This window comes from Drosophila kikkawai, chromosome 3R (genome assembly GCF_030179895.1).
Source record: "Drosophila kikkawai strain 14028-0561.14 chromosome 3R, DkikHiC1v2, whole genome shotgun sequence".
Classification (NCBI taxonomy): domain Eukaryota; kingdom Metazoa; phylum Arthropoda; class Insecta; order Diptera; family Drosophilidae; genus Drosophila; species Drosophila kikkawai.
Window position 1 is genome coordinate 12222447 of NC_091731.1, and position 27853 is coordinate 12250299.

General features: G+C 42.2%; 3 protein-coding genes and 2 long non-coding RNA genes across 5 annotated transcripts in view; 4 read left to right on the forward strand and 1 right to left on the reverse strand.

Annotated features, from left to right (window-relative positions):
* The first annotated feature begins 6036 nt into the window (after positions 1-6036).
* On the forward strand, positions 6037-6605 carry LOC108073188 (uncharacterized). Its single transcript, XM_017164700.2, has 2 exons — positions 6037-6109; positions 6164-6605. The coding sequence occupies exons 1-2, from the start codon at positions 6085-6087 to the stop codon at positions 6511-6513; spliced, it is 375 nt and encodes a 124-aa protein (XP_017020189.1). The 5' UTR covers positions 6037-6084; the 3' UTR covers positions 6514-6605.
* A 321-nt stretch (positions 6606-6926) lies between these two features.
* On the reverse strand, positions 6927-7876 carry LOC138928798 (uncharacterized). Its single transcript, XR_011445177.1, has 3 exons — positions 7770-7876; positions 7284-7714; positions 6927-7064 (listed from the first exon to the last, which is right to left on the reverse strand). It is a non-coding gene; the product is annotated as an uncharacterized lncRNA (long non-coding RNA).
* On the forward strand, positions 6949-7747 carry LOC138928797 (uncharacterized). The gene is made up of 3 exons (XR_011445176.1): positions 6949-6973; positions 7413-7547; positions 7613-7747. It is a non-coding gene; the product is annotated as an uncharacterized lncRNA (long non-coding RNA).
* Positions 7877-8272: 396 nt separating the features above from the next.
* timeout (circadian regulator timeout) overlaps positions 8273-27853 on the forward strand; it is a 72258-nt gene continuing 52677 nt past the window's right edge. Inside the window, exons 1-8 of the mRNA XM_017164780.3 lie at positions 8273-8442; positions 8500-8823; positions 12782-13039; positions 13095-13414; positions 15139-15324; positions 19391-19514; positions 20437-20603; positions 26987-27164. Of these exons, the coding sequence (XP_017020269.1) occupies positions 8341-8442; positions 8500-8823; positions 12782-13039; positions 13095-13414; positions 15139-15324; positions 19391-19514; positions 20437-20603; positions 26987-27164 (1659 nt within the window). The 5' untranslated portion in view covers positions 8273-8340. The remainder of the gene's footprint in view (positions 8443-8499; positions 8824-12781; positions 13040-13094; positions 13415-15138; positions 15325-19390; positions 19515-20436; positions 20604-26986; positions 27165-27853) is intronic.
* On the forward strand, positions 8813-9575 carry LOC108073235 (E3 ubiquitin-protein ligase RNF185). Its single transcript, XM_017164784.3, has one exon. It carries the CDS (start codon positions 8889-8891, stop codon positions 9456-9458), a length of 570 nt encoding a protein of 189 aa, XP_017020273.1. The 5' UTR covers positions 8813-8888; the 3' UTR covers positions 9459-9575.

A 27853-nucleotide genomic window follows, 5' to 3' on the forward strand; every position in this document is an offset into this window, starting at 1 on the left:
TACTTGGCAAGTCCAGGAACAGGACCATGCCCAGACCCAAACCCAATCGCATCCCTTCAGTTCACTGAACGCTGCTGTACACACATTTTACTCCTGGGACCAACCCAACATACTAACTGTGGCATTAAGGCCCTGGACGCTGGCCATCTCCAAAAAACCGAATGGGGCCAGTTGAAAAGTGCAATTGGCAAACAGTTGAAACAGAAAAGTTGCAAAGGGAATGAAAGGGCAGGCGGAGGAAAGACATGGCAAGAAAGGCAAAGCCATAGAAAAGACGACTCTGGTAATTTGTTCTGAGCGGCTTTTGTTTTGTGCGCCATTTTCGTTCCATTTCGGCCAACTTTTGAGGTGGAAGCAGGCGGCAGGGCAGCATCCTTGCCTCCTTTTTCGCTTCGTTGACAGCGGACGGACTTCTGATTGAACGAGGATGTGTGCGAGGGCGCCAGCAAGTCGCAGCTCAACCTTTTCCCCCAGCTTTCGCTTTCCAATTGACCTTCTCTGACATTTTTCGCAATGCCCCGAAATTTATCACTTAATAAATTTCCCTTTCCCCCCAGCCTTCTATCTCTTCTAACTCTTTCTATCTAGTTTCCCACGAATGGTAATTGGAACTGCTGAAATCGAAACTGAACAAATTGCGGGTTGGATAAATGATAGCCTTGGCAAAAACAGTCTTCGGGGGACACTGATTATATTATCTCTAGGGGATTTAAATTGTGGGTGTGAAAATTGAAATTTTATTTCAGTATTTGAGATACTTTAGTGGGAGTATCTTTTGGAAAACAACTTTTTATGAAATTCAACTACGTTCTGTCACAGTGGGGCTTAAAAATGTTCGCTGTAACAGCAGGATTAATTACAATTTTTTTTAGTTAAATGAACAAATATTTAAACTACATTCTTGAGCTTTATTTCACAAAAGATGTTGTTTATGGGCTAAAAGGTGAAAACATAAAAAAATTGACGAAACGATAAGCTAAAAATATTAATCCAATGTTCAACAATATAAAATAAATAAGTAAAAATAACAAAATACAACATTTGCTTCAGGATAGTAAATAAATGCATTAGTAGTGAAATGTATTTAATCCTGCGTCCATTGCCAGATAATAAAGTTTATTGAATTTCGGTATTAAGCCTGATTTATATCCCAAATCGCAGCAGGCTTTATGACGCATAAATTCGGCAAGTGTTCAACAATTTCAATAAATTCGCCTTGATCTGCATAAGTGCAAAGCACTTTCCCAGGACCTCGGCTTTTTGTTAAATTGTATCAGTAAATGTCATAAATGGGAATCAAAGAGGCTGGCAAAATACGAGGCGCATATCAAAGGCGTATTAACGTTTTTACGCACTCGCTTTGCCCCGGTCCAAAAGTGACTTAAAAGCAACGGGAAGACAATCTCCCTGCTGGCGCTCCGCTGATTCCGCTCGCAAATCCTTTATCCTTTCGTGCAGACATAAACGTTTCGGGGCGAAATTTATGTAAAGGACTTATTCATAAAATTGCGCATCATTGAAGTTGCTGGAGTCAGATTTGCGTCAGCAGCGACATCATCAATACACTTCGACGGCCATTAAGTGCGGCAAGGGCAAAGTCTTTCGCCGAGCTCCTGCCGCTAAACGTTGCGCATACGCCATGTGTGACGCGGGCAAGTTAAGCGCGGCTATTAGAACAAATTGAATAATATCGAGCTCCAGCTCGTGGCAGCCGCTATCCGATATTTTATGCATTTGTTTGTGACTTTGAAGTGCTCGCCACGCGCCCTCAACACTTTTCCCATTTCGTTATTTTATTTCTCCCGCTCGTTTTATTTTTCCTTATATTTTTTTCTTTCCTTGGCTTGGCTTTTATCAGCACACGCACAGACCTTGACTGCGAGAAGTCGCCTAAATCTCGGCGATATATTTTACATCATTATAGCTGCTCCTCTTCCAGCCCGCCTGCCTCCCTCCGCGCCAGTTGCTGGTCTTGTTTATGTTTTGTAGCTTCTCTCGCGATTTTATGACTTTAACAGGGAACTCCCCACTCCACAGCCCCGAGCACCGAGCCCCCGCCAAAAGCTATTGAAACAGATTTTGCTGACTCTCACTTTCCCCAGCCCCGGAGCTCTTTTTTTTTTCGTCCGCCCCCACTCAATGAAATTCATTTTTCGATATGTTATTCCTGTGCCGGCACGACTTCATGTGTGTGTGAGGCTTTGGTTTACCTGGATTCTTTGTGAGGGCCCCGCCCACCTTCTCTCGCCCCCACCATCCCGGGCGACACTTTTAGCATCATTATCTGCACGGCATCGAAGGCTCAAGCTCAAGCACTTTGAGTTATGCGCCTGGCAGACGCTCAAAAAACATAAAAAACAAATAAATGGCAGGGAAAAACGAAATGTACCCAGAGATACATGGGTATAGGCCTCGGGGGGAGGAGAAGAAATTGGAGTTTGGGGCAAGATGCGATTAAAACCAGCACATGTACGCATACATACAATTCCAGACGGTCTTGAGAAAAATAAAGCATTTTATTACCAAATCTTTTAGTCAAAGATTTAGGAGCTTCCAGCACCCCAGACTATCTGATATGGAAATTTATTAGGCTTGAAAGTTTTTAATCATTTTAAATGCTCTAAGACATTGGCAATAACTTAATAGTTTTCTGTAATTGTGTTTGGGCAGTAAACATTATTTTATGGCATAATAAAAAAGATTTTAAACTAATTTGTTTAGGGGAAAATAAAATAAAACAAATACTTTAATTTTCTGGTTTAAAGAAGGTGCTACATTTCCCTCCAAAAAATCAGCTTGAATGGTACTAGTTTTTAGATCGATTCCGTTTGGAATTCTTGGGTAAAGCAAAAGGTAATTACGCCGATGTGTACAGTTCTTTAAAATTATGAATAATTTGTTGCTATTAAGATTAACTTTTGCCTATTAAAGTAGCTGGTAATACCTTATTAAGCCAGGATTATATATTAATTACGATTACTTTTCTTCTTCATTTAGTTTCCCAACTAGTAAGTTCAATCGTAAATTTTTTGACCCAATTTATGACTGGGGTTTTCGGTGGCTTCCTTCCGTTTGCCTGCTGTGAGCTGCTGAGCATGTGTGCCGGGCTCAAAGGCTTCTTTGTTTGGGGACACAAGTCAAATGCTCGCTCTTTGAGCTGGTTTTACGATTGCGGGTAACAATCATTTCGTTAATGGGATTAATTTGCCTAAGTGCAGTCTGTGAGCTGCAACGATGGTGTCCGCCTGCCGATCGTCAAAGTTCACACATTTTCACCCCGGAGCCAAAAACACGGAACTCCGACACCGACACCTTGGCCAGGCGCTGGCTGGGTTATTTTTATGGGCGATGTTATGGGATGCCAGTTGGCACATAAACAGGCAGCAGCCACGTCCATCCATCCATCCATCTATCAATTGGCGTGCGCGTGGGCGGGTGGGAGGTTGTGTGCTTAACACACCATTGAACTGTTACGCAACAGGAACCCACACACAGATACTACTGAGTCAGCTACAGATGGAGATACAGATACATATGTCCGGTGGTGGAGCCCTACAGACAAATCCCATTTGATGTTCACTCAGCAGAAAGGCAACGCCAATGAAGCATGCAAAAGGTATTCCAGCTTTTTCGTTTGCCGCTCCAGTCGTGGCCCGGATTGCTGAGATTTTGGCTTTGTAACTCAAAATCGGTCGGTACAAGGTACAAGGAGCGAATGTGCAAACATCGTGAAAAACGCTGCCACAACAACAACAGCAGCAACACAAGGGACCAGGAAAAAAAAAACGAAAGGAAAGAAGCCAAGCAAAAAAGAAAAATCCCAAGAAACAAAGGCCAAAGGCTGATAAAGACGCTTACAGGCCGCAACCGAGGCAAAAGGAAACTTTTCCTTTAGCCTCGCATTTTCCCCGCTGCCAGTTAGCCTTTTTCCGCATTTTATTGAACTTTAATTCATTTTGCACTGGCCAGCAAAATGTGCAGAATAAATTGTTTTATTTAAGCGGAGAGCTCGGTGCAAATGTGGTCGGGATGCAGCTCCTTACCATGTTCCTTTGTGAATGTGTGTGTGTCGGGATCTCCCCTCATTGTCCACTGGGTCATAAAATGGCTTCCGGTTATACTTCAAGCGAGATTAACTTGTCGTTTACAATTTCCCTTTGATTTGTTCCACCGGTAGAAGGGGGACGATAGCTAGCCGAGGGGTGAAGTGTGTGGCTCTAACATATACTTATATGGTATATAGACCAGGGTTGAATTTGCAGGACTTTCACTTTCATCTCATGACACTCCTGCGGTGGATATGCAGCCGGTTTGTTGCCCTGCATCTAATAGAATAAGCATATTGGTTTAAATTTTTAAAATGCCACATTAAGTAACTCATATTTAAAACTTTGTAAGATTGTAAGTAAACCAATTTTTTTAAATTTAAATAAAGCAGGTAACCATTAAGGATAATAATTGCACCTAAACATAGCATACAGTAATATATTAATTTTTAAGCGCTCACTAACAATGTTTTAAAAATAATAAAGATTTTAAAGAAATGTATCTAAGAAATGTTTGAAACTTATTTAAAATATTATTTTTGGCCCTAAGTATATTTAGGTATGCCTATTTATATTTCTATTTACTATTTCCTACCAATATCAAGCTTAAAAAGTTTATTTTTTAATATAAAGCGATTTCTGTAACAATTATCGAAAAACACATTTAAGCGATTTTTTTTTTGTTTGCTACAAATCGTAGGCCATCAAGGCAAATGGCTAGAGAACTCTCATTTTTCCGCCATTCAGATTGAAAAATGGCCATGTAATTGCTGCATTGTTGTTGGCCTGGTCGGGTACAAATTGATTTACAACAATTCATTCTCGCCTGGGGCAACCGCTGTGAGACCCAACCCAGCTGACCAGAACACTTGTGGGGGCAAGTCTCAGGTGTGAGTTTTATTTGTTTTGAAATTGTTTTCTCCGCTTTGTTCGGTCTCCTGTTTTTTTTTTGTATTCCCTCGTTTTGCTTTGTTTCGAGAGGATGAAAAGGAAGCCAGCCAGCCACACGCAGTGGTGCTCTGTTTTCCTTGCGGCCTGCCGGTAATTTCATTTCGTCCTGCCAACCAGCCACCCAGCCAGCCATTCGCTTCACAGAAGTGCAGCCAGCCCTCGCTTTCACTTTCGCCTGGGCTTTGGCTCTCACCTTTCGGCGAAACACAAAACCAAAACCAAATCTGGCCCAGTTCGCGGCTGCTATGCAATTAAGCCACGCAATCAGAATGCAAGATGAAGGCTGTGCAAACAATTGAATTCGGCCAGCAAAGGGACACACAGTGCTGGGAAAGGTACACAATTATTACTTCCAACCAAGGCACAGGATACAAGGATACCAAAACTAAATAAACTAATTTTAAAATCGAGTAAATCAAGTAATAGAGTGGAATATCTGTAGTAAATATTTCAGAATTCATTTCATAATTATTATAAAATAAATTAAATTAAATTAAGACAAAGCTTAGGGGGTGGTACCTGGCATTTGCCTAAACCCAGCCAGCGCAACACTGATAACAGGATGGAGGACAACAGAAGCGTCGAGTTGTGAGGTAACCCAAATTCTGGCAAAATGGCGGCCACAAGCTGCAAAGCCAACATGGCAGCTGACATCTGTCAGATGCTGTTATTCCGCTGCACTTTTAGTTGCTTTTGGGCTGCATTTGGGCATCCTGAGCTCCGTATTCCGGCCGGACTTTACTTGCCGGTCCCGGCTGAGCACTCACAATGGTTAGCCCGTTGGCAAAATCGGAGCCACTAACGAGCCGGTTCCATGTGGTGGCCGAGATCGCGGGAATTAAGACGAACTACAAGCTGAATAATTTTTTAAGGACAACCTAGATCCCATTTTTATACTACTTTATGTATTTGCAATAAAAAAAGCTGTAAATAATATTAGTTTCTTACTCAGCAACGTCTTGCACCTTTTAAATGAAGGTGTGACGAATGAAATAATTGTAATTTCACGCCCAAACTGTCATATTTTCATAGTTTTACCAGCATGTATTATTGCTAGTTACCACTTGTAAGAAGAAAGACGGTTAAAATGGATAAATATTTATTTTTAATGGGTAATATATATTTAATAATTGTTTGATATTTAATTTTAAATTAAATTTTCTTAGCCCTTATTATTCTGCCAGAAATCTCTTTTATGCTGGAAGCTGTCGATGATTTTGAAGTCCCTGTGGAAATAACATTCGATAATGGGACTCCGGATCCTTTACAAATGAGGAGCAAGCCAATTATAAATACTAAGGGAAGGAGTCGTGCATATCGGCACTTGGATGACCACACATTGAACGTCACCAAATACCGTGGCGAAATGGTTGACAATTATTGCTGCTTCTGGGTGTACCAAACACATCCCGCTATTACCCAGACCTGGAAGAATATGTCCGAGCATCCGTTCGACTTTAACTTCAATGGTCTCTTTGTGGAGAATAAGCGAAACAATACAAGTCTAAATCCTTAAAGTAAATTGGGTAGTCCTTTAGGAGCATAGAAATTAGCCAAGTCTCTCGGATAAAAGTAAAATATTATATAGTAATTTTTAAAGGGTTTAAAGGAACTTTTTTTATGGAACATATTCCTGTTCTATAGATATATGCAGCAAGAGTTAATTCATATTATCAACGGAGCCGACAATGGATTCTGTGCAATGTGGCTATGCGTTTAATTGAGCCTACGGCGCCCGACAGCTGAACTGAGGCCCAGAAATATAATTAACTTTGTCTGCCCGGCCAGGCGGTCGGAGCGGGGCGGGGCCAAAGTCGCTCAAAAGTTGGGAAATTCGTTCGGTGACCCCCGAAAAGCGGGCGAGGAAGGGGAAGCTTTTTGTGCCTAAAAGCCTGACAGCACATAATGGATTTGACACATTATAATCAGGTTTGCATAGTGTCCTGCGCCCAGTCTGTCAGTCAGTCAGTCACCCAGTCAGTGAGGCGAGCGGTCCCTCGAGGACTCCGGGCAACTTGGGCGCTTTGACGTGCTCTGCTTATTTGGTCAGCAAGTTGTTGTAGTTAGCTGTAAACGTTCACAGAGAGAAAATTATTTATTTGTATTTAATTAATAACTAAAGTGTAAATCAGGCCAACGATTGGGCTAAAAACTAGTTGATCTCTTAACACATTTAAAGCAAGACTTTACTAAAAGATTGAAAGTTTAATTGCAATCACATTATTGTGATAAATACTCCCCTTAATTTAACCATATGACTGGTAAAGTGGGAATGGGAATAATTACCTGTGAGATTTCTCCCCGTGGAGTAGTTGCCCATCATCTTCGTCCTGAGGAGAAGTTTGATAAATAAGCAGAGCGGGCCCATGTCTGGGCATTTACTTAGTTAATTAAATTCAACTTCTTTGGCCAAAGGGAAATGACAGAGGAGGCAAGAGAGCAAGTGAAGCCCTGCAGGGCGAGCAGGTACTGTGCACCCCACCCCCATGAGTGTCCCGACCATCATCCTTCCTGCTGAAAGTTCGTCCAACGTATTTGTTCATATCATAGGTAAATATTTCCAGGACGGGAGCCTCGATGTTTGCTTTTAATTTCGCCTTTTCTTTTGCCTTTAGTTTTTAATTTGTCCAGGTGATTAGAGCGAGCGGCTGCACTGCCGCATCCTGCCGAATCCTGACCAAGGTCTCTCTGGCTTCAGCAATTTCCTGCTCCAATGACTAATGAAAATGGTGAAAAGATTTAAATTTACCGCACTAAGGGACACACACGCACACACCAAGGCCACTTTCCTTGTGCTTTCTTTAAGGATCTTATCTCCCTCCTCACTTTGAAAATAAATTCTGTGTGCGGGTGCTAGCAACTTATGCAAGCAAATAATTCCGTTTTAAATCGATTTAAAATGGAAACGAATGAATATATGTATTGACACAAGAATTTTATGCAAATGCATACAATGTATGCACAGAAAGAAAATTAACGAATAAAATAAGACATTTATTTGAATTTGATTTTAAATTTCCATGTTATATTTATCGATAGCTATCAGTTTCTCCCTAACCGATCGCACAGTCGACTACTCGATTTCTCGAAATATCGATAGTTTTCATCGGTAGTTGTATTTTCGCAACAGAACTGCTTAGATCCAATCAGAAACTGCTTGGTCAAATTGGGTTAAAAAGTTATCGAAGGCTGCCCATCTCTGGTCGATCGACTCAAAAAAGCTATCGATTTGTGTAAACAATCAGTTATCGATTATCAGCTGTTTTGTTCGCGCGCTTTTCACGCAGAGATCATATTGTTAAATTTTGTTTATTGTTTATAAGAGAGATTAGTGCATTTCGCCATGTCAGTTTTGCTGGCGGACATTGATGCCACATGCGCCGCATTGGGCTACAGCGATGGGCAAAAGTACCAGGCAGAGCCCGATGCCGCCGAGGGTTTGAAGGTATTTCATTTACGCACTCAATATAAATGGTTGTTAACATGATTCCTTGCTTCCCAGCACCTCATTTGGATACTGCGCCGGGATCTGGACAACCACGAGTATCGCCGCCACTTGGGCCGAGCTAAGGTGGTGCAGACCGACTTGGTGTACATGCTGCCGGACTATGTCCACCACGAGGAGCTGTCCGATCTGCTGATCCGCCTGCTGGTCATCCTGACCAATCCCACCCTGCTGCTGTACCGAGAAGGTCCGCCGAAAGACAATCATGGCCGGAAGGTGTTCATGGAACTCATCGACATACTGCAGGGCTACAAAGCAGCCTTTGCCCGGGACAAGATCTGGACGTCACTGTTCGAGAAACTCAAGCAGGCCTTGGAAATAGTGAGTATTGATCGCCCCCACGCCCCGACCCAATTGGCAGTTTTTGAAAAAGTGTTAGCTAAATTATGGCACAAGTTATTGAAGAAGCAGAAGACCTAGGCAGCAGCAGTGGCAGCGACGATAGTGGCGACGAGAGCGCCGCCAATGAGGTGCCGGTGGCGTCCAACAGCTACTTCATGTGTTTGGTGTGCATGAACACTGGGCGCTCGCCGCAGGTCAGCTACTGTGGGCACCACTTCTGTGACGAGTGCATCCGCACATGGATTCAAACTCGGAAGCGCTGCCCGTATTGCCAGGCGTTTGTTGGAAAGAACACACTCATTCCTATTAACAACGAGCCATCCATTGATGAAGAAACCGTCCGAGAACGTCGTGCATTCGTACCTCAAGAGTTTCACTACGAAACGGAAAAGGCCGTCTTGCCAGAAATAGGCATGTTCCAGCGCGGCAACATTGTGTATCCGTTAGGGCGCCAGCCGCGTTTCAAACCGTTGCCGCCGCAGATGCTTAAGAAGGCGCCAAAGTATCCCATTCGACGTGTGGTCCTGGCTCCCAACCTACTCCAGCGCGGAATGACAATGATCATACTATCCTTCCTGTACGTCATGTTCCTGAATAGTGTCTTGAAGGATTAACAGCCAGGAACTGCGTATCCAGATGAGATAGTTCCAAATTCTTGCTTCCTGTTTTTCTTGTTTAGTTTTAAATAATGTTCAATAGAATTGTGTCTGTTTATTGATCTATATTCTGAATTACTCTTAATAGGCTTTTTATCCTACAAATTTGTTGTTCATGTCTTTCCCATACATCGGACCCACAATCGTGTCCAGGGCTGGACTGGTCTCCTGCTCTAAAGGCCAGGCAATTATCGTTGGGGCATTTGCACAACTATTTCTGTAATCTTTATAATCTATGCATTAATGGCCAAGCGGGTACGCAAAACTTTTAATGGCTCTTGCAGCTGCCAGCAGTCAAGTTTTATTTTTTTTCACGTTGCTCGCTCTGCACGCTCCAAGTTTGTTTTGGCTTTATGACTGCTGTGCTCGTCTCTTTGTGGGGTTTATAACTAATTTGAACTTCATATCTACTCGCTTTTATCTTCTTTATTTGTTCCCTCTCTCTGTATCCCCTTCTTTTATTCGGTCAAGTTGAGCCCTTGAAGTACAGAGCAGCCGGACTCTGTGGCCCGAAAATCCAAAAGATGGAATTTAATTTGAAAATATTCCACAATATGAAATCAAATCGGCAAAAGGTTCCCGGCTAGAGAAAGCCGCAACAAGTCGATTCAATAAACGCCCACGACAAGTGTGAATTGCTGGATGTGGGGGAGGCTGTGGTGTTGTTGGTGCCAATGGCTACAAGGCACCTTCAAATCAAACACGTCACAGCCACACAGAGGAATTCTATCCAGGCCTAGACGTACCTGCTAAAAAAAAAAGAACAAGCAAAACCAAACCGAATCAAACTGAACCAACATGGGTGGTGGGTCGAGACACTGTCGAAACCACAAAGGCAGAAGCCCAGCAACAATGATTGCCAATCTGTGGAAGTGTGCCTAGGCGGTGGGGTGTCTGTGGGTGGGTTTTACAAATGCTTTCAATTGCTAGTTTTTAGATGAATTGAAAAAAATCTGTATATGTATAACACAGATTAGGGAATGCTTGTTTAAAATACTCTTGTTTAAAATGCAATAAGTTTTTAATTTTAGCTTTTTATTCCATTTTTTTTTCTATCTTTTTGAAAAACACAATTTGCTTTTAATTTAAAATGGAAAAACTAGATTTCTGTATTTTTTCCATTAGACTGATTTAATTTATTATTTGTATAGAAGTATAAAAATATATTTAAATACAAATAAAATATTTATTAGTAAGGAAATAAGGTTCATGCGCTCCAAAGGTATTTTCCTGAAATTCCTTTTCTTCTTTTGACAAATTTTCAGGAAAATGTGAAAAGCCCTCTGCAAAGGGTATAAAAGGAACATATTTGCCCCAGCGGCATTGAATTAGGGACGAATGGTACGGCCTGTTCAAAATCCCCGCAAGGCAGCCAAAAAAACGAAATAAAATCTTTTGATTTCTGTGTGATATTTGTGGATGAGCTCCAGGTTGATTGCCATAAATTTGTAATTGAAAATGTACATTGAATAGAAAGTGTGGCTGTCTTGTGGAGCAACTATTTTCCGAATGACCATCTTAAATGAAGTAACGGAGGGTGGAACTGCTGGGCAATTATCATAAGTTAAATCCTGGTTACCGAAATGCCAAAACGTAAATCTCAAGATGAGAGAGCAAGCCCGGCCTAGTCCCCGCAACCCATCTCCTAACACAACGAAATAAATTCATTTAAAGCCGATTGAATCGACATTCATAACACTCCGGGGAGCAATTCCAAAGGATTTTCATGGCGCTGCGTTGCCAGCGTTGCCAAAGAGTCGCCCGAGGATTTCTTTACATTTCCATTTTTTAGGGAGCGATTTTTCTTTTATTTGTGCCGTTTTTCTCGTTTTCTGTTTCTGTATTATTTTCTTTTTTTGTTAGGTTAAATGCAGGCGAATTTCTATATGGATGCTGTCTATTTGTTCTTGTTGCTGTGTGGCTGTTGTCGTTGATAATGAATGTGTGCGAGGATTTTTCCGCTGTTGCCTCTGGCGGTGCCGCCCCTTCTTCTTGTTACTGCACTTGAAAAAATATTTTTAAATTAATGTGACATTTTAAAAATGTAAACAACGAACTGGAAGAGTAAAAAAAACCTTTTATTCTTTACACATATAATAATAAGGATAACTACCTTGTTTTTCATTTAATATTACTTAGAATCTGAGAACAAGTCCGCAAAAAATTATAACTCAAAGCTCTTAGCTCTCAAAGTATTTAAGATCCTTTGACCTTTTGAAACATTTTTTTATATTTTTTTACCCTTAGGAGAATTATATTTTTTTTATAAATCAATCAAAATCCCATTTTAATAGGAGTTAGTTACATCGTTAAAATTTTTCAAAATTAATCAAAATTTTTATTTCTTAAAAAGTTTTTATAGAGTATGCTGATTTGTTAACATAGAAAAGCTTTCCTAATTAAAATTTAGGAATAGAATTTTTCGTTTCCTTTCTAGTTTTATTTTTTTTTATTTTAATATATAATTTTCAGTTTTGTGGTAAACTTTTTTGCCAAGTGCCTTGGTGTTGCTGGCTGACTTTTTATGCTTTACTTCTTTATTTGCGTCGCGCCGACTTACACGCTTTGATGTATGCGCGGCGAGCAGCCAAGTGGACAGGCTGGAGTAGGAGAAGGACCTCCGTTTTTCCTCTGCTTTCTCGGAGAAGGAGTGAGGGCGGGGCATTGAGCTTTCAGTTTTGAATGAGCCAACATCTCCTCTGGCTGCTGTTGTTGTTGTTGTTGTTGCTTAGGGAAACCAAAAACGGAAGTCATTATTAACTTTGGCTTTGAGATGGGCTCGGGGTCCTGAGGTCTGGAACCCCGAGTTCCTGGCTCATGGGCGGGTGTCTATGTCCGGGCCAGAGGAGTCGGCATCAGCATCAGCGTCGGAGTCGTAGCCACAGCTGGCTTGTAGGCACAAAAGCCGCATTAGTTGTATTTATTTTTAAGCTCACAGCAGCAACTGTAATGTCCTGCTGCGCCCATGGAACCCAGCCACCCAGCCGCCCAGCCGCCCAACCACCCACATTCTCCATCCAGGCATCCATCCTCTCTCTTATCGCCCACACCCTGCTCAAATTGATTTCAACTTGACTTTGTTGTGGTCCCATCGCCTGTCTTGCCTTGAGTCCGGGCTTCCGTTTTACAGTCGAGCTACATAAATTTGCAATTTAATTTAATTTAATTTCATTTGATTATTTTAACTTGACTCGCGGGATTTGGTGCTTAGATTTTTACACTGGGATTTGCTTCAGCATTTTATTACACTCTCTGACTCGTAATGCGACTTCCTTCCACAGGCCTTTGCCATCCGAAGCGAGGAGCAGAACCTTCTAATTGAGCGCATCCTGGTGCTGGTCCGAAATGTCTTGCAAGTGCCGGCGAATCCTGAGGCCGAGTGCCGGGCGGACAACGATGCCAGCCTTCATGACCAGGTCATTTGGGCCCTCCATCAAACAGGAATGCTGGACCTAGTGCTGTTCGTGATCTCATCGCCGGATGAAGAGCAATTCCATCTGCACGGACTGGAGATTTTGTGCCTGCTCTATAGGGAACAGGTTGGTGATGACCTTAAAACTGCTTCGTTTCCGTTTAAAAACTTAATTCTTTCAGAGTGCCGAGTCCCTGGCGGATGCCTCTCTGCAACGCAGTCTCAGCGAAAAGCAGCGCGATCAGCAGGAACTCCTCGCCGCCCGTCGTCGAGAGCGCGCTCGTCGGCAGGCTCGTCCGCCGCCCGGGCGTCATTCACGCTTCGGCGGCACCTACGTCATTCGGAACATGAAGTCCGTCTCAGATCGGGATGTGATCTGCCACCAGGCCCTGGAACGAGTCTCCTCGATCGATTTTGACAGGGAAAAGGAGCAGCAAAAACGCTCGCATCGCCACATCAAGGAGGAGGCCCAGGTGACCCGCCGCAGCGCGTTTACCGTGAGGTGAGGGCATATTCCGCAGCCAGCCCATATCCATTTGTCTGTGGCCACTTCCTGCACTTTGGCTTTGGCCCATCTCTATTGTGCGGCTCCTGGTGTGGCCATTAGCATCGGAATTGTTATGGCCACCCGAATGCCAGCCCACATCCCGGCCATTGATTTTCGATTTTACGCTGCCAGGGCAGGCGTATCCTGGAGATTGAGCCAGAGCGAGGGCGCACCAGGGAGCCAGTGAGCCAGTGAGCCAGCGAGCGTATAAAATAATATTCAATAATAAATGAAGCCATTTCCTTTTGGCCCTTTCGCTGTTCCCCTTCCGCCTCTCCGTCTTCCAGCTGCCTGTAATTCCTGCTGTTTTATAGAATCGCACAAACGATATTGGCTGCTAGAGGCTCCCGGCTCCCCGGCTCCCCGGCTCTTGGGTTCCGCCTGACTTGGCCGGGTTAAACAATATCTTGGCGCCGAGCAGCGCCTCTGTCGCCGCTCCCCCTAATGGCCACCAGGTGCAGCTATTTTATGCTGCTCTGCTAACCAACAAAGTACTTAAAGGATCTCCGCCCAGCCCGCCGGCCAAGCAGTCCGGGATGCGGCTGCTATTCGGCCGTCTTGAATAGTTACAGTAAATGCAATTGCCGCAGTTTGCCAGCAGAAAAATACCCTAGCTTTTGTATTGAAAACTTTTTTATAGCAACTATGTATAAGAGAACTTAAAGTTTAGATTTTCTTGACTTGAAATCTTGCTGTAAGCTGAATTGAATATCCACTTGAATAATAATACAAATAATTATCAGAGCATATAAACTTCGTTGCGGAAAAGTCCCAGAGCTTCCCAGAAATTGTGGCGTTGAGCATAAAAACCCGTGCAGAGATAAAACTGCAGTAGCAACTTGACGGCGCCAACGGCATCGGCATTTTCTGCATCGCCATTGCCATCGGTGCGGCATCGACTTTGGGATCTCTCTGGCCGGCGAGCCGTGCAATTTTCAAGCAAAATCCTCAAAAGGTTTTTCCCCATTTTTAGACGCTAGCAACATTTTTGCTTGTTAGTCGGCCTGGTTTATGGGCAAGATGCTTACTCCATTGGCTGGCCAAATCTTTGGGCGCCCATAAATTGATGGAGCAGAACAAATGTGACCGGAGCGACGCCGATGGCTGTGATTAGACAACTCCAATTGTCCCATCCGACATTCGACCGCAAGCGAATGAATGGTCCGAGTCCGAGTCCGAGTCCTGGCACGTAGGCAGCGAAAGTTCATCAATGTCACGTGTCGAGGCCCCGTGTGCTCACAACAATTTGTTAGCCAACCGCAAGTGCATGTTGCAATAAGCCGCCAAGAGGGTGGCCACATTTTTCTGTTGTATTTCGCCTCCTTTTGGCATAAATTAATCCGCGTCGGCATCGATGCGTTGGATTTGTGTTTCGCCTGCTGGCAGAGATTGCTCTCCGCTCGGCTGGATCGAAGAGAAGGAGTGGGGTTGGATGGTTGGCTGGCTGCATCTTTTAGCCAGCTTTGCACAAATAAATTGGCCAGGCGAAATTTATTGCATCAGCGCTGCCAAATGCCGTTGCAGCGTCCGCATTTGTTATATAAACTGATAGAGGGCGTTCGCTTTCAATCAATATTATTGTGGTATAACCATTTTTCATGTACCCCTGCCTCGTCCCAGTTTCCCTTTTGGCTTACGGATTTTCTCACATTTTTTCCTCGTTTTTTTTTTTCTTGCAGACTGTGCCTGCGCGAGTACTGCATCGAGGTGCTGCGCTCCGCTTACAACACGCTGGTGAGGCAGGTGCGACGGGTCCTGGAACGCAATGCCGGCTCCTCGAGTCACGATGACTCCTATCTATTGTGGGCCATACGATTTTTCATGGAGTTCAATCGTTTGAGTGGTCTACAATTGCAGTTAGTCAGGTGAGTGCCATCCGTGTGTGGGAACGCACAGAGCTGCGAGTTTTTGTAAGCCGTTAGGGAGGAAAATGTAGTTTACAAAATTAGGGAGTGTATTCGAAAAGAATAAATATTAAATATACATTTTTATATTGGTCTTTGCATTAAATATCGAAACAATATATACAAATCAATAGAATTTACAAGGAAATTCTCGGTCTTTACTTTTTAATTTCTTGATTATTATTATTCCCCAATTCCAATAGTGATTTTCTATAAGCCTTAAGATTTCTTTCTTAAATAATTTTATATTTAAATATATATATTATATAGAAATACAGCGATATATACTTTTTTTACTTTAACAAATATTTGCAATTCATGTACCTGACATACTTATATTATAACCTTTCCTCCCGTACAAGGATTTATAATTTTTTTTGAAGAGGTTAGCTAGTTTGGCATCTCTGATATGTGACTTACATTTGCCAATGTCAATGTGAAGAAGATTTCCGGAAGGAGCTTGACTTCACTTGCCCTAGATATGCTCTGTGGTTGTTCAAAGCGTTCAAATTAATTGCCTACAACTTGCAGTAGTAAAGATCAAACCGAGAGTCCCCTCACAAGTGATATGATGATGATTTTGCTGATGAGCTCTGCTCTGGGCGCCTAATGAAACGCTGGCCTGGCCTGCTGCTGGCCAAGTCAGCAGATATGCAAATCCCCGGCGCACAAGCTGCTCACTCAAACCGCCTCCATCAAGGCTTTTAATCAAATTACTTTGCAACACTCCTCAAATGAAAGAAATTCTGGAAAAACTTTTATTCCGTTGGCCACTCTCTCGCACTTTGAACATTTTTGCTCACAGAAGCCAAATCATATTGGTGGTGTTGAAGTTTAAAATGCAGGAAAAGCCAGGGAAAAGTAGAAGTTGGTTTTGATACAAATTCCTAGAAATATTTCAATTATTTCTAATAAGTTATTTAAGCTAGACATTGTAAGTAATATATTCAACTAACTTAAGAAATATAAAAATTATATAGATTTTTTTTAAGGATTCTGTTTCTCTTGATTTATTGTCAAGCACTCACAGTCTGCTGTCCATAAACTAAAAATTGATTTTCTTGAAATGTTTTCGCCAACAAATAAGCTTCGAATACTTATTATGTTGCTGTCGAAAGGGCAATCCGTCATCCGAGTTGTTGAATTGAGAAACTCGATGGTCCTCTTAAATGGGTGTTTTCAGTGGTTTCCATTTGCTCCGTTTTCCTCGACCATTTCTATTTTTATAACAACAGAGAAAAGTGCGCAGCAAATAAAGTTTCCCCACCATGACAATTTCAATTGGCCGTCGCACATTTTGCCTTTAACACTTGCCGGGGAAAAATGGTCAAGCGGTGTGTCAATACGAGATGCGAAATGTTCCCCAAGCTCTCGTGACCCTAGAATTTTCCAAGATCCTGCTGCTCCTCTGCGGTCACAACACAATTTGTATGTCATTGTTCGGTTGTCCAACATCAGCGCTTCGTCACTAGAGTTTTATTGCATTACTTTTGGGCAGCGGACAACGGACAGCGTACGGCAGACAACGGACAACAAACACATGCGCAAATCAAAGTCATGACGCCAATTGTTGACCCACGGCACATGGGCCACTTTACAACCACTGCAGGCCAGCTCCGTTTCACTTTGGACAGCAGAACACATCAAGCTCCGTAATATTCTTGGCCAAAGTTGTCGTCAAACAAAACGAACCGGACCGCGATTTAGTTACACAGCGAGAAATGTGTGTATATAATTGTGAAGAATAAATCTTAGGTATGAAAGTCAACTGACAAAGGTTTAAATAATAGTCCTATACGTATGTTAAGGCAATACAAGGATAATATTATACATAAAAGCATGAAGTTAAGGGTTTCATTGAATAGGAAAGAGATACAACTATATATTTATATGTGATCTCTACGTCACTTTTTTTGCAAAGAAAAAACACAGTCGCTTTATTTTTTAATTAGGTGTCGATTTTGTTTATTACAAGTGTACATTTAACTTTAAATACTTTAAACTACAATAGTCAGGGTAACAGGGATGTCATTAGCAACATATTTCTTGATTATTCCTAAGGGACAGCCTTTTAAATTTTTTGTTTAATTTTTTTCCCGTGTCTGTCCCCCTTTGGAATTTTGCTGTCCTGTTGTTGTTTTCATTCTTGTCCAGCATGCTGTTAATAAAATTTTGCGTTCTTTATGCTGTCATCCGGCTGACGCTGCTGCTCCTTGCTCCAGACTCGGCTTCGGCTCTGGCTCTGGCTCCATCTCCCTTTTGGTCTCTTTCGCTGGCTGTGTGGTGGGAAATTTCTTTAAAATTGTTTTGGTTACTTTCAAATTAGTTTCTGAATGACAACAATGAAGCTTTGCAAAAATGTTGTCATTCCGTTGGCGCAAAGTTTTCCCAGACCCGTTTTGCCCCCGTTCCCAGGAGCTAGCGACTCCCTCGCACTATTCTAAGTTGGTCGCTTCCGCTCTCACTCCTGTTTTTCATTTTCCGCAATGTCCCTCTGCCTTTTATCATACTTTTTTGTCTCATTTTCTGGCTGTGGCTCGCTGCACCCTTTTCCCCTACGCATCTATATACTTGCCAACCATAAAACTTTCTGTTTATTTCCTCAAATGCAATTTGACGCTGCCCCCGCACCGCACCCTGAACTTTCTTTATCGTCTGCCATTTTCTACTGATTTTGCACTATATAAAGCATGGCATTGCTGTAATGTATGGGCTTTCGGATGGGCAAACTTTTCCTTCCTTGCAACCAGCTTCCAACCCGAAAAAAAGTGAAATTGAGTTTGTCATTTTGTTTATGCGAGCACATGTACCCACCCAGGCATTGATACAGAAATCAATCGCCAGAGTCTGGAAATAATCCGGTTTTCACAAAACAAAAAAATAATCGGTTTTACTTACCTGTAAAGTGGCAGATATCCGATTGATCAAATCATTTTAGCTTGGTCTTTGCTTGGCTAAGTTTTATAAAATTGGCTTCTTGCCTTGGCAAATCTTTCAGACGCAAGTTTTAAAAACTATTTTCTAGGAATATACCTTTTCTATATACCTATTTGAGAAACCTATTAAAGTATTTTCCCCGAGGACCCATTGGAAATGTATTTCCCAAATTTACTGACGAAAGTTTAAGCATCAATCAAAGTTATTTCCACTCGCTTCCCTTTGCACGCTGCTGCAAATGCTCATTGCACTTTTATTGATTTTGTAATTTATTTATTTAGGTTCTTATTGCCGTTGCCGCACATCTGTAATTAATTTGTTTTTAATGCCTCCTCAAATGCTCTCGACGTTGTCGCAAAACTTTAATGGTGGTCGCAGCAGACGTCGCGCTGCTAATTTACCCAAGTTGCAGGCAAATGCTGCAGTTACCGGAAGTGGGTGGTAGAGTTCAGGAAGTGGTTCCTTGGCTGATTCAGTGGGTGGTGGCAAATGTCAACGCCCACTTGTCCCCGGGATCTTGAGCGTAAAGCGTGGGGCGACGGGGAATGGAACTTAGGCTGGCTGGCGCTCAATTCTAGCGCTACTTAAAAATTAATTTTGTTAATGAGTTTTTCGCTGGGCGAGTTGCAAGTGACTGGCGGCAGGCGGCTAGAGGCTGGCGGCAAGCTGCTTACCTGTTTTGCCGCTCCTAGCTGGCAACTTTGGCCAACTTTAATTCAGAATTCCACTACTTAAATATGCAATCGCACATGGTGTTGTGTACACTTGTAATAATTTTGAATGGGGCTTGGCTAAGATTAGTGTTTAAAGGGTTAATGAACTAAATAGAGCAGGGAACTATTAACTATATATGCCTCTATTTTAGAATTTGCTTAGATATTCAAAAGTTCTTGTGAAGATACACAGCCAATGTACTTAGCTCTTTGTAGATTAAGCATTTTAGTTTATTAAAATTCCTAAAATAAACATTATTCTTAGTCGTTGAAACTACCAATTACCATTTAAGTCTAAAAAATTTTAAAATAATGTGTTTCTTTCTGTGCACTTGAATTTAACGGATCCGTGTTGGCTTTTTCCATTTCATTCGCAGCGAATCGTTGAGCGTGCAGTGCTTCCACTGGGTCCTGACGCGTATGCAACATGACATGGACATGATTGTGAGCGACAAGAAACAGGCGCGTCTCTGGGCCAAGCGACTGCATGTAGCCCTTTTGGTAAGTCACTCCAGTCCCAGTTCCAGTGCCAGTCCACGACCTCCACTCCCACTCCCAGTGCCAGTCCTCAGACCCTCAAACCCTCCCACTTCCAGTTCCAGATCCTGGATGAATGCTTTTGCCCCAGCACCTCTTTTGGTGGCCATCTAAGCCGTGTGTGTGTGAGTGTGCAGGGGGGTCTGTTGTTGTTTGCCTTGGCACTGTAAGTGCACTTTTGGGGGCACTCTTCTGGCGCTCGACGTTTGCCTTGGATTAAGCTCGGTGCCTGGTACTCTGTACTCTGTTTTCCTCACACGGTACTCAAGCCAAGCTCCACGCATCCTTAAAGTCCGTCGGAATGAAATGTGGAAAAGTTCAAATGAACAGCGTGCTTTGTCGGGGATTAGTTACAATGCCTGGCACATGGGTTTCTTTGATCATCCGCCTGAAGAAATGCGTTTTTTATCCACAGCAATTAAATGGATAAAATACCAAAAGCGGTTTAAATTTAGATGTAGGAATATTATATTCCACAATTAAGTGGGTAACAAAGGGGGAAGAATTGAGAAAGGTAAAGATACATGTATACATAGAGAGTTTGTGTGCTTTCTTGCTGCAAATCTATGATTAGATGTGCCAATTAATCAATTCATTATTGTTTAATCGACGCAGGAGTCAGTTTGAAGCTTAATTAAACCTAATCCACTTCAAAGACCAATCAATTTCGTTCACGCCCAAGATGTTTAGATGTTTAGACTGGTCGAAGGAGAATATATAGCATTACTGAGGGTTTTGGGGTGTGTTTTCATTCTAATTGTTGTATCCCAGACTCATTACAATGCACCACACACGACACCTCACCACTACACACTACACCTCCGGTCGTTCCAATCATACGCCTGAACGTGTGCCAACTTAATGCTTACCAATTTTTTAATTAAAGACATTCCGGGAATTGCTGCAGAGCCTGCTGGCACTGCAAAGGCTCAAGGATGACAACAACGCGCGGGCTCTCTTCGATATGTTATTGAACAACGTGTGCTATGTCCTGGAGTATCGGGAGACAGTGCTGCATTTGTTAATGAACTACAATGAGGCGCACAGCACAAAGTGAGTACCCGGGCGAATAACCATTTCAGCTATGCACATACATTCCGATTGGAAATAACTTGCCCTCCCGGCCATGCCAGGACCCCCATGCCCTACCCTCCATTTTGGCCTGGGCTGCAGTTCCGATAGATAACGGCAGGCGAGCGGAGCGTCGACCCCGCGGCACACCATCCGCAAATAAGCAAGCCAAACACACATCCTGGTAATGGGATTACTACGAGCACTCCGTGTAGTTGCCTCTCTGAAATATGCAGCGTCTGTCAGGATATCGCCCTTACTGCCAGGATCTGGCCCCGACAATCAGGCATTGTTTGTCTTAGCGGCATGCCTTTGTCTTGAGTCCTGGTCTCTTTGGTCGGCTATTTGCACAGATGTCTGCTGCTGGGTCGACGAAAGCCCCCCATCAGTGCTGCGAAACTAGTTTATTTTTCTTGAATTAATCTTTTAGACAAGTGTTAAAAATACTATCTGGTAATGTGCAAAAGTAATAGAGAAGGAATGCAGTTTTAATACAGTTAACCTCCCGGCCTAGTTCTCCTTTTAATGGAGTCACAGCTATAGAGCATAGATATTGCTCAGAGACAAATACCTACTAGAAAATGTTTGATATTCACAGGATTATTAGCCTAACTGCACTTGGCATCACTAAACCTTACGTACATGCGTGTTTCCCCATAAAAGCAGGCTAAGCTAAATGAACTAGTTGCACATTCCCGAGGCAGCGGGTTCGGTAGTTGGCCAAAAGTTTAATTGATTTTACAAGCATGTGCTGCACGCGTGCTCTGGCATAAAAATTATGCCATTTTCTGGGAGCCAAGGCCCGGACTGCTTAGTGTATATATATTTTTGAGAGCAAATCGCGCACCTTGGCTGCATCCTAATTGCCGAGTTAACAGCGCTCGTGGCCTGCACCTGAAGCAGAATCGAGATTATTTCAATCGAAGCGTGTGCCACACTGCGGGTACTTGATAAATCGCTGCAGAGCATTGGAATCGGATTTAGCTGGGAGGTATAGAGTGCTTGGAACTCATTACCTGCAGAAGAAGATGATATAAACCCACTTCTTTTTAGCATCACATAACGTATGCCTGCACTTTTAAATGCTATCGAAAAACCAAAAACTGAATAAAATCATGGGTCTGGCATGCTGCATTCCACTGCACCATCCATTTAGATAATTGCAATTTTTAGTGCCGAACATGAAGAGTTTGACTCACTTGAATATTTCTAAATGACTGCGCAAATTCGCCTGTCAAACAGACTCAACTGCGAGTGCTGTACGCTGAGTGATACCTGCAATAAATGCCTGGGAATTTATTTCTGTGTCACAGACCCGAATGACAGTGGCACCAAAGGTTGAACTTTCTAAGCTTTACAATCTCTATTTAATTCAATTAAAAGTAGCACATACAAAACTTGCAAAGTAACTTTAAAAGTTAGTGCAAAGTAGATTCATGATTCTAAAATTCTTTAGTCTAAAGAATTTTTTCCATTCAAACAAAAAACCAGCATGAAAGCGACTCAAAATTTTAATTGAATTTAAAAATTTATAGTTTGGTATTTGTTCTTTATAGCAAACTCTTTGCTTTGTTTCACAACAACTGGAATTTTGTTGTATATTTTTGGGTAATATTTTCCAAAGTTCAAAACCTATAGAAAGTACCACAGTATTCGATGATGCACCGAGGATATAAACAAATTGTTGAGTGACTGTTGAGTTTGACTGTCGACTATCAGGACGCATCACATCGGCCCATCCGACGAGTACTAGTTACTCAGTCCTGGGAGTCTGTTGGTCGGGTCTCTGGCAATTTCAAAGCTTTGACTAAATTAATTTAGCGCGCAAACATGAAATTGACATCCGGAGCGGAGTGGAGGAGAGTTGAGAGTCGAAAAGGGGCGGACAGGATTCAGGAAACTACATAGCCGGGATAGCAGATACGCCGAATCCCAGGGACTGACTCGCATGTAAATGCAGCTGGGGACGTCGGTGGTGCAGCAACTGTTGCTTAATTGGAGCATGATTAATGCGGAACCAGCTGGAAATAGTTGATTTAAAGAATTAAATCGATTAAACATTAAGTTGCGTCATCACAGATGCGAACGGCTTTCAATTAAGCCGGCCAATTGGCAATCATGTAAATGCTGCTGCCTTTTGAACTGCAATCAGTGTTCGAGTGCCTGCCAGATTAAAGATTTTTCGGTGTCAAGATGAATAATTTATGACCCCGACTGGGCGCTATACGCCACCTTTCCTGCGCCCTTTGCCAGATTATTGCCACCCATTTCGGTGGCGATTTAGAGCCGCAAACAGTGCTGGCCACATTTTAGCCATTTAAGAGAATACTAGCTCAGATTTATATAAAATAGCCAAGGCAACAGCATTGTAGCCCCGCTGCAATCGACGCCCATCAGTCATTGTTGTTGTGGCTGTCATAATTAATAATATTTTCATTATAAACGTCTTATGCCAACAACGTCGGGCGCAACTGCCCGCAAATAGTCGGTCTGGTTTGGTCTGTCCGTCGGTGTCTGGGCGCAATTATATTTTATCATTTATTCAGCAAGCGCTCAAACTCGTCGCGAAGACAATCCCCCAACCGACATCTCCTCCCAGATCCCCGAGAACCCGACCGCTGACCAGCCCCCCAGCCCAAAAACACCCAAGTGTTCTAATTAATTCTGTATGCTCAACCTGCTGCTGCTACTTCAACTTCTTCCTCCTCATTTTCCCTGGCTCAGGCATTGTGGCTGTTGGCGTCCATTTAATCAGCGTAAACGCGAATATCAAATCAGGCACAACAACAACAACAACAACAACAGCAGCAGCAGCAGCAACAACAATAGCGACAAGAAGTTACAAAACCGGGTGCATACAAATTAATTATAAATAATTTATTAACGATTTATCTTTGTCCTGCTGCCAAGCTTCGTTGGTCACATGTGCTTGAGATTGAGTAGCTGTGCAGAGAGAAAAATGGTTGTAGTTAAGGCAAAGACTTACCTAAATTTTATATTATAATTATTTAGTTACTGGTATTTAATTGATATTATTAGAATGTGTTAGGGAATTTCCCTAAAAAAACATATCAAAAGATTTATACTCTTTACTTATTATTGAGGCTACTTGAAATTCTCTTTTTACATTTTTTTTCCTGTGTAATTATCCCACTCCACTTTAAGTGGGCGTTGAAGTCAAGGTGGGGTGACTCGATTTGCACCTGCGCATCATTAGGGAATGATGGTAGGTGGGCAATCGATTTGGATCCGCTTGTAAAATGGTTTGTGGCATGCAATATGTTGTGCAACTAACCCACCGCTCTTACCCGCTTACCCGCTTCTCCGCTGCGGTTACTTGGCGTTGTGGTCAGGTGGCACCGGCATGAGCATCAGCAACATCAGCATTCAAACATCTGCAGCGCCACCACCATTGCCACTAACCTCGTCCAATAACAGCAGTGTTGTCTGATTTTCTTAGCTTAAAAAAGACAAATTTAAATTAAAGTGTTATGAAATTTTTGTATCTTTCTTTTGCTAAAATTAAATGTAAATTAAATTATATGATTTAAGTTTTAGAAACCTTTTTTACCCTTAAGACTTTGTAATTATACTTACAGCAACTTGTCACAGAATTCGTGGCATTCGCCTTGATGTGAAAAAGCCGATGGAGAGCATTGCTTTTCTTTGTGATTCCTTACTTAATTTTCATTGCAAATTGTTTTTATTTGCTTTCGTTAGATTTTTTTTTATAAACTCTGCTTAAATTTTCCATTTAACAACCATCAAATATGCCAGAAAAATAGCTAAATTGTCACCACAAATCGATGACAGAAGTCACTATAAAGTCCGCAGCTACCAGCAGTTTTTACGCTTCGCCTGCTGTTAATGCTGCCACCACATGCATCTTTGCGACTCCTCGGCAGCGTCGCCGCCAAAGGGGCTGCGCTTGATTCATTTCACATTTCAGTTATCATCAAATGGGCACCACACAGGCGGCTTCGGCGCCCATCACCCACTAGCGGTTGACAGGTATGGAGTCTCACACACAGCACCACCCAAATTTTCAAATCCATGTGCGCCACACTCCGCCTTGCAGTCAACTGAGCCCCTTTATCATCAATTCGCCACTAGTCTCCGTCAGTTGTGGTCCTGACTGACAGTTCTTGATCAATACAAATGGCCAAATATCGTGCAATTGGCTGGTGAATGTTAACAGGCTTTCATTTAATGGCTGCTATATGCGGCTATTCCAACTTTGACTTGGTCAGCGCCTTTATACTCATCTAATCTATGGTACTAAACCTGAATTGGCTTGTATTTTACGATGTTTTGTATCTGGTAGATGTATCTGCAGCTAAATTCAAAGGGTTTTGCTTAGACTCCTTCTTAAATCTGTATAAATATCCTTTTTGCAGACCATTTATGCTCTGTTTAAACGTACTTTTCATAGAATTAAATCATTATATCATACATCAATCTTTTTAAGTAATTATACAGATATTTTCTGTTAATTGAATCAACTGCATGAAACCCAAACATGTCTGCCTTGGGATAGCCCACATAATCAGTTTTCTCCATCAAAACACCATCACTGCGTGGCATTGTATGCTCCACATGCGTTTGATTTTCAGCGGATGCTCGGTTGGTGGGACACCAGCCCTTTTGAATTATTTGCCCGTTTAATTTGGCTAAATGTCAATGCATCTATGGCATCGATTCTCGTTTGCCGTTCACCGGCGGCCCCCTGAATGCTGGATAACCACTTTCATTACAAATTCATTTCCCCGGACGCCGGCTCCCAGGATCACCTCGCCAGCTGCGTTTGGTGGCACATTGACCGCATTTGCAAAATGCCGATGGAGGTAAGCTCCTGCATAGTGACGCTTGCGCGGGGCATTAAAATTCGCAATGAATTTGCATAAATTTTGGAAAGCGCCAACGCCACCGTCGAGTGTCAACGGAGCGCGCTGTGACCTTTTTGGCCATTTTCGCATTTTTCAACGCCCACGCGATGTAGCCATTTTTATGGACCGAGGACCCGGCAATTAGAGGGCTGAACGTGGAACTCTGAGCGACTTGAACAGGGATTACGCCCACATATGCTCGGGGCAAATAGGGGAAAATCGTGTTCAAAGCTAATTTTGTTCATGTATGAGATTTTATATTTGTTTTTTAGATTTATTTTGCCTTTAATTAAGGTATTATAGGGTTAAATAAATACCCTAACTTTCTGGACTCACTATCAGCCTGCAGGCCCATTTCTGTTTATTGGTTATTTCTATATATATTTTATTTTGAGCCCATTAAGGCCTGCCTTCTCTGCATACTCGGCCTGTTTTGCATTGTCCTTTTTTTGGTGACTCGCGCGATTTTCATTATTCAAACGGCAATCAATCATTTTAACAAATTGACGTGCACAATGACGCTGGCTTTTATTTTTCGGCTTCGGGTTGGGGCCAGGGCACGCTAAAAACAAAGCGGAAGTTAGCTCTGCATAGCGGCAGCTGATTTTGGCATTTTAGCGGCTGTCTTTTGCCTTGTTTTTTGTCGGTTGGCGGCAGCGGCGATGCCTTTTGCCATTTTGAGGGTAATTTGCTAATTGGAGGCGTCATCGGTTTCGACAGCAAAGGCAGCGACGACAGAGTGAGCGGCCGCATCATCAGTCAGGCCCCTGGAATCGAGTTGGGTTAGTTAGTCATTCACGGTGGCAAAATTCTCATTCCGCCCTGGGGCCGGTGAGTGGGCGGACGGCGGAAGGGCAGCCTTTGGCCTTTTTAATGTACTCGATGATATTCAATAAATATTTTCGACCCTCGGAAGAGGTTATTGATGTTAGCCTTTGATTTATTCGTCAGCAATTCGGGCTGAATGCGGGGAATTGATTGAATATTTCGGTGTAATTTAAGAACTTTTATAAAACTTGAAGCAGACTTTTTCTCTTCTCTTAAATTGTAAATTAAATTAATAAAGAAAATACAATTTAATTGAAGAATATATACCTCGATAGGAGGTTCTACTTTGATTTACTCCTATTAATTGCCAGAAATTGATTAAAAAATGTTTTCTATTTGAATAAATGTGTGTCAAGCCATTGGATATTTGCAATTGCGCCCTGTTAATTACTGCGAGTGTAGAATGAACATAAATATTTCCCATAAATTGAATTCGACAAAAGGAAATTGTGTTAAAAAATTATGCATTTGCCACATTTAATTGAATTCTGAGCATGTGGTATGCATTTTTCATATGGATACGACAGGGTCCAGCCTGCAACAAATTCAATTTGGATGCGTGTGCACCCACACATATTCGTTATTATAAAGAATTTAATTACAATATATTCTCATTTTGTTAACTAACCTCTCCGCACCGCCTACACACAGGGTGTTCCTGCGCGACGTGGTGGAAACGGCCAACGTATTCATTAAAATGATGGAGCGCTTTTGCCAGGATTCTGTGGTGGTGCAGGACAAGCGGCGTGGAGGAGGAGCCGGTGGCCGGAAAAAGAAACAGCTGGCGGCCAAGTCCAAACCAACGCCAACGGTCCCACAGCCCACTGAGGTAAGTGGAAAATGGAAAATTGCATTCTGGTTTTCAGTTTGGAGAAAAATAAGCCAATTTAAGTTTTAGTTTACTTTCTTAGATTTAATTACAAATTATTAACTTAATTAAATAAACTTGTGGGTGATAATTCAGTCAAGGATTTAAAGAAAAATAAGTCTTTAGTACATTTTAAATATAACATGTATAAAAAGCTTGGAAAGTTGAAATTTAAGTACATTTAAATACAAAGTTTCACCAAAAAAAAACCAATTTGAATCCACTCTGGCCAAATGTGAAAATAAGAACCGGCCTGATATATGCGCTGTTTAATGTTTTAAAAATAAATTGCCGCATTAAATAACTTTATTTGGGCCTGCTGGTCAGCAGCACCCGCTGTGCCAGCCATAAAATATACCCTAAATTGCCAATAAAATTTTAAACGAATTGCAAACAAAAGCGGCAAGAGAAGAAAACGCAGAAAAAACAATTGTCGTCTATGCTGTGACCGTTTAAGATTTATGTGTTTGATCGTGAAATTTAATTGACTGAAAATATGGAAGGAAAAATAAAGGAAGAGAAGGAGAAAACCTGGGTGGAGTCTGGTCCAGCGAAGTTTCCATTTTATTCAATTTTTACTTCAAAGGTTTTCGCCGGTTATTTGTGTATTTTCTACTCCGTGTGCGTATTATTTTCGTGGTGCACACAAT

Coding starts and splice junctions, on each gene's coding strand:
- LOC108073188 (XM_017164700.2), top strand. CDS start 6,085: ATGGATAAATATTTATTTTTAATGG. Junction 6,110..6,163: donor TAAATATTTATTTTTAATGG/GTAATATATATT, acceptor AAATTTTCTTAG/CCCTTATTATTCTGCCAGAA.
- LOC108073235 (XM_017164784.3), top strand. CDS start 8,889: ATGGCACAAGTTATTGAAGAAGCAGAAGACCTAGGCAGCAGCAGTGGC.